Source organism: Prosopis cineraria, unplaced genomic scaffold (assembly GCF_029017545.1).
Source record: "Prosopis cineraria cultivar Desert tree isolate PC_DT_omini unplaced genomic scaffold, ASM2901754v1 PC9, whole genome shotgun sequence".
NCBI lineage: Eukaryota > Viridiplantae > Streptophyta > Magnoliopsida > Fabales > Fabaceae > Prosopis > Prosopis cineraria.
The window spans coordinates 7,296,115-7,301,748 of NW_026555340.1; the positions used below are offsets into that span (position 1 = coordinate 7,296,115).

At 34.3% G+C, this 5,634-nt stretch overlaps 1 protein-coding gene across 1 annotated transcript; it reads left to right on the forward strand.

The window, feature by feature from the left end:
- Positions 1 to 2,805: 2,805 nt before the first annotated feature.
- On the forward strand, positions 2,806 to 3,351 carry LOC129320419 (uncharacterized). The gene has a single exon (XM_054965869.1). It carries the CDS (start codon positions 2,806 to 2,808, stop codon positions 3,349 to 3,351), a length of 546 nt encoding a protein of 181 aa, XP_054821844.1.
- The last annotated feature ends 2,283 nt before the right edge of the window (positions 3,352 to 5,634 follow it).

Below are 5,634 nucleotides of genomic sequence, written 5' to 3' on the forward strand. Positions count from 1 at the left end.
TTACTATCCCCATTGACACTAGCTGCTCCAAGTAATATAATCCTCTCATCTCTTTAATCCTTACGTTACTCTCAGCATGTTCTTTTTTTTCTCTTCTCTTCTATGTATTATATGAAATCTAATTGCCTTAACATTATCATTCTCAAATTATAAATATGTGGCTTGTTATGGATTCTATGATTTGTGTACGTATGCAACATGAATTGTTTGCTATACACCTTGCTATATTTTGACTATGTGGTTCATTGTCATAATGATATATATACTGAAGATTGGTGATTCTTTTTGAACGCTTGATACAATGCAAGTAAATATTGCTAAGCTAATGTGTCAAATTGTTTTTTTTTACCCGCTTGACATGATGATGATATATACCGTGAATGTGCATTTAAGGTTGAATTATTTTTGCTTTAAAGATATGTTTGTATTTTACTTGTGGGTCTCGTAAAATCCTAAGAGTTTTCATTGGTAAATGATTTTTGTAAATAAAATAAAAAAACATTTTTATAATTTTAATTAATTAAATTAATGAATTTAAATTGTAATCAAATTCACCAATTATATCTGTTAGTCATGTGAGATTTTTGAATCTCCGTAGACTTCTAAGATAATCGTATTATCGTATGAATCAATAAGGCTCTGTAGATATAACGATTAAGTTTTTAAAATATATATAAATTATATAATTAATTAAATTAAAGACATATTTAAATTTAATTCCTTCTCGTGTGAGATTCTAGAATCTCCACAGATATTTAGGATAATCATATTACCGTATAAGTCAATAAGGCTTTGCAGGTATGTTGATTAAAATTCTTCAAGACATGTATTTACATGCTAAAGAATTATCATGAATACTTAAAAATGTACATAAGAATATAAATAAATAAATTAAACTGCCAAATTCTTTTATCATGTGAGATTTCAGAATCTCCGCAGATATTTAGAACAACTGCATTACCGTATGAATCAATAAAGTTCTGCAAGTACTGCAATTAAATTCCCAATCACAAAATATAAAAAAATAAGTTTTAAACTCTTTTCTTTCTTTATTTCAAAAATTCAAAAATTGAGAAAATAATTAAATTTAAATTACTTTTTGCAATTTAAAACACACATATCAAAATTTCAGAAATTGTTTTATTTGTAAAATGATGAATTATTTATAATTAATTTCTCTTCAAAAAATATTTTTACCAATAAACTTTTAAGCCCGAACTACGTGGACTTTGATTCCCATCACAGGGTACGTAGGCCTCAGAGTCAGATTCTGAGTCAAGTCCGTCCTCTCTCGTAAATAAATAAACATTTCTCACTCAATTATCATCATTTTTATATCAGACACATGAATATAAAAGGGATAATTAAAATAATTTTAAAACCATATTAATAGAGCACAACAAACTTCAGGTAACCGTTCTCACGAACGGGTGTTATGGGGTGCCTAACACCTTCTCCACACTCAACCGACTCCCGAACCTATTCTCTGATTTCGTAGATCACCCTTATCCTCCTTTTAATCGGTTTCCCGAGATTTACCTCAAAATCTTGGTGGCGACTCCTCGTTCGATCCGGTTCCCGTCGCGAAGGCCGGGACCTCCGCTCGCGCGCCGTCCACGTCGCATTTTTCCGAGTCCAATAAAAAATGTTAATCCCTCATAATGTAACAAATTGTGATCTGAATTCTCATTCAGAAATATACTCATATTTAGTCCCCAAAAATATCTCAAACATAATTGATTTTAATAGGAGAATTCCTGTGAGTAAGAAAAAAAAAGATATCAAGATTTCAGATAACATATTTAATAAGAAAAACAAATTAGTGGCAAAATTTCAACATTAATTTCATTGGTGTAATATTAGTTACGAAATAATTCTAATTCATTATAGTGACGAAATCATCCCATTTATCTTCATTGAAAATGAATCTTTATAAATGAAAATTATATAAGGCACATAAAAAGATCAATGATGTTCAACTGAGTCTGACCCCTAGGTTAAAAATTACATCTTTAACAATATATTAATGTAGTTCCTCCACAGCTCCCCTCCAAAATTGTTGATATATTTATAGATTAAAAATTTATTATTAATATAAAATGTTATCATAATTAAAATATTCTAATTTAATTCTTTCTAATTTTTTTTACCAGCTATTTCTTTCTGATTGCATTTGCATGATTTTTATGTTTTAAATATAATTATTAAATGTGGGTATAACTGAAAAAAAAAATTAATCAAATATTGAATTTTAAAAGCCAGAAATGTTTTGAATCAAAACAGAATCTAAAATGCCAATAGTTTTGGAACGATGGGGATACCCTCTTCCCTAATTACATTATGTTTATCATTATTTTTCTAATTGTGTCTTCTTTATGCTTTGAATTAAAAATCTTTTAATTTATTAAAAATATTTTTCTTTATTGTTAGTTTGCTGTAAATTTTACTATGAATAAATTGACTATAGAAGTGTTGACCTAGTGTTTTAACCATTTTAATTTACAGATTGTACTATAATCTTTTTGACATTGCAACTGGTTACAACAATGGCAGAAAATTCAATTGGACTAGCATTTAAGAACATTTACTCCCCAGTAATAACTGCAAGCACTATTTAGGAAAGAAATTTAGTCTTACTTGAGGCATGAGTTAACCCAGAATAAATTACCATCAAAAAGAAAATCTGCACTCATTAATATTCCGATCTTCTAATTAATTTTGCATATACATCACACTGTGTTGTGCTAATATAAATCTGTTTATAAAAGCAGATGAATAATTAGAGAACACGGAAATCTCTGCGCTATGGCGTCTCCTTCCTCCATTGTCAAACCTTTGACAATGATCTTCATTGTCCTTTTTCTGCTAATTTTTCTGTCTCTCCCACTATCGTCGTACTCCGCAAAAACTGTCCCCGTACATGAAATATGTGCAAAACACACAAACCCTACTTTCTGTACTGAAGCCCTAAAACCAAAATCTGGTTCTGGTCTGCAAACCCTAAGCCATTATGCCACCATGGACGTAGCTCACCTCCATGCCTTCCAAACCATCACTGATCTTCATGACCTCATCGCCAACACAACTGATACTCAGATGAGACAACATTATACAACTTGTGCGATAGCGTACGATGATGTTCTGAGTCGTCTTCAGGATACTTCAAGGGCTCTGAATTCTGCAGATTACAATCGCATGACCTCTGGTGCGAATGATGTCATCAAGTATGTTAAGGAATGCGATTCGAAGCCACCTAGTACTGATCCATCATCGGTTCCGAAAAGTAATAAGGATCTGGAGGATACTGCTTTGATCATTGTGATTAAAGCAGGTTTACTTAGCCAGAATTAAGTTTAATTTACCGGTTTAGTTTGATTGATTACATAGATTATAACTATGACTTTCTGTGTTGAATTTCTGGAAAAGTAGTTATATATAAGGTTATTGCTTTACATTCTATACATTTATTATTTTTCGGCAGCATGAAATTCCACCTATACAGGGTATAGAATAAGGGAAACACTAGTACAAAATATGAAATTCAAGGGGCACTTTCTATATCGGTTGAAAGGCAAACGATGTAGAAAATTAAGGCGGTAGCATTTTTGTAATTTTGGCAACACATATTATAGTTTTTACATTGGGTAAAAAGACAATCGCTGTTAAAAATACTTTCTACAGCGGGTGCATGGACACCCGCTATAGAAAATAGAGTTTCTACAGCGGGTGACTACCACCCGCTGTAGACATACGATTTCTACAGCAGGTGGCTTCCACCCATTGTAGAAAAACGGTTTTCTACAGCGGGTGCAGATTTTCTACAGCGAGTGGCTTGCACCTGCTGTAGAAAATCATGTTTTCTACAGTGGGTAAAGTGTGACCCGCTGTAGAAAGTGGTTCAAATTTTTTTTTTACCTCTAAACTCCACGCTTCTCCACCCTCATTTTTTGTGCCTTCAGAACACTTGTGCTTCCCTCCCTCATCCCCCTTCCCCATACTCCTTCATCCCCACCCGACCACCCCCCTCGGCCAACCGGTCCCCCCTGTCCCCCTCCCCCGAGCACCCATCCCCACCCCTGTCCCCTCGACCCCATCCCCCCGCCCCTGTCCCCAGCCCCCTGGCCCCCCGCCCCCCGTCCCCCCTTCTCGGCCCCCGCCCACTCCCCCTATTCCCACACCCTTCCCCATACGGCTACCCCTCCTCCCTTCTACTGCCATTCCCTCCCCCTGCCTCTGTCGCCTCCTCCTCCTCCTACTTGCTCCTCCTCTTGTTGCTGCCGCCACTTTTGATTGATTAGGTATGGCTCTTAATTTTTATAAAGATAATTTTTTATTTGATTGTATTTTTTTGTTAATTTATTAGGCTGATATGTGTGTATATATATATATACGATGATAATGATATTGATTATTGTTAGGAGTGCTGTTAGTGGATTTATAAATCCTTAAGTTGTTGCATATGATCATTAATTTAGTTTAAAATTATCAATTTTCTCTATTAAAATTTTTTAAAAGTCTTGAGAGGTCCAATTTTTAGGGGAGACTCTGTCGAAATTTTTTAAAATTCATTCTTTTCCCTTGAATTGCTTAAATTTAGTTTTTAAGAAGGCCTCATCAAGTTGTTTGCATGTGGACATTTTTAAGAAAGTCTAATTTTTAACATTAGTATATTCTTTAGGAGTTGACATATGGATCGTAGTTGGATGAATGCTAGACGAACGAGTGATGAGTATGATAATGGGGTGAAGGAATTTTTAGAATTTGCTAAGAAAAATGCTGTTGACAATCTATTTTTCTTGTGTTAATTGCTTGAATGAGAGGAGATTAGGTGCTGCCGAAATAAGAGAGCACTTGATTTGTGATGGGATTTGCAAGAATTATACAGTATGGATTTGGCATGATGAACAATTGGAAAATTACAATAACACGTCTCAATACATGGAAATTAATGATCTGGATGATGAAATAGATATGAATGAAGATTGGTTAGAGGACATGATCCGTAATGTGGGAGAAGAAGCTTTTGAACGAGCACATGTGTATGATAACTTGTGCACTGACGCGAAGAAGCCTCTATACCCGAGGTACACTGATTTTAGTTTGTTATCTGGGGTGTTAAAACTGGTTACCTTAAAGGCAAGAGCTGGTTGGAGTGACCAAAGTTTCACTTGGTTGCTAGAGCAACTTCAAATAATGTTGCCAAAAAGCAATGTACTACCAAATCATTATTATGATGCCAAGAAGATCTTATGTCCAATGCGTATGAAGTATAAAAAAATACATGCATGCCCTAATGATTGTGTGTTGTACAGAAAAGAGCTTGAAGGGGAGGAGAAGTATCCGAAATGTGAGGCACCACGGTATAAAGAGAAGGGGGCTCCTGCAAAGGTCTTATAGTATCTTCCAATTATACCAAGGTTCAAGTACTTGTTTGCAAATACTAATGATGCGAAGAACTTGATGTGGCATACAAATGAGAGGATATCTAATGAAAAATTTTGACATCCAGCCGATTCTCCTCAATGGAAGAAAATTGATCAATTTGTTTCCTGAATTTAGTAATGAGCCAAGAAACCTGAGGCTCAGACTTTATGATGATAAGTTAGGATTTACAATGGTTGATCTTAAAAAACT

Bases quoted from the DNA above. Each gene is read 5' to 3' on its own strand.
- LOC129320419 (XM_054965869.1), top strand. From the start codon at position 2,806: ATGGCGTCTCCTTCCTCCATTGTCAAACCTTTGACAATGATCTTCATT.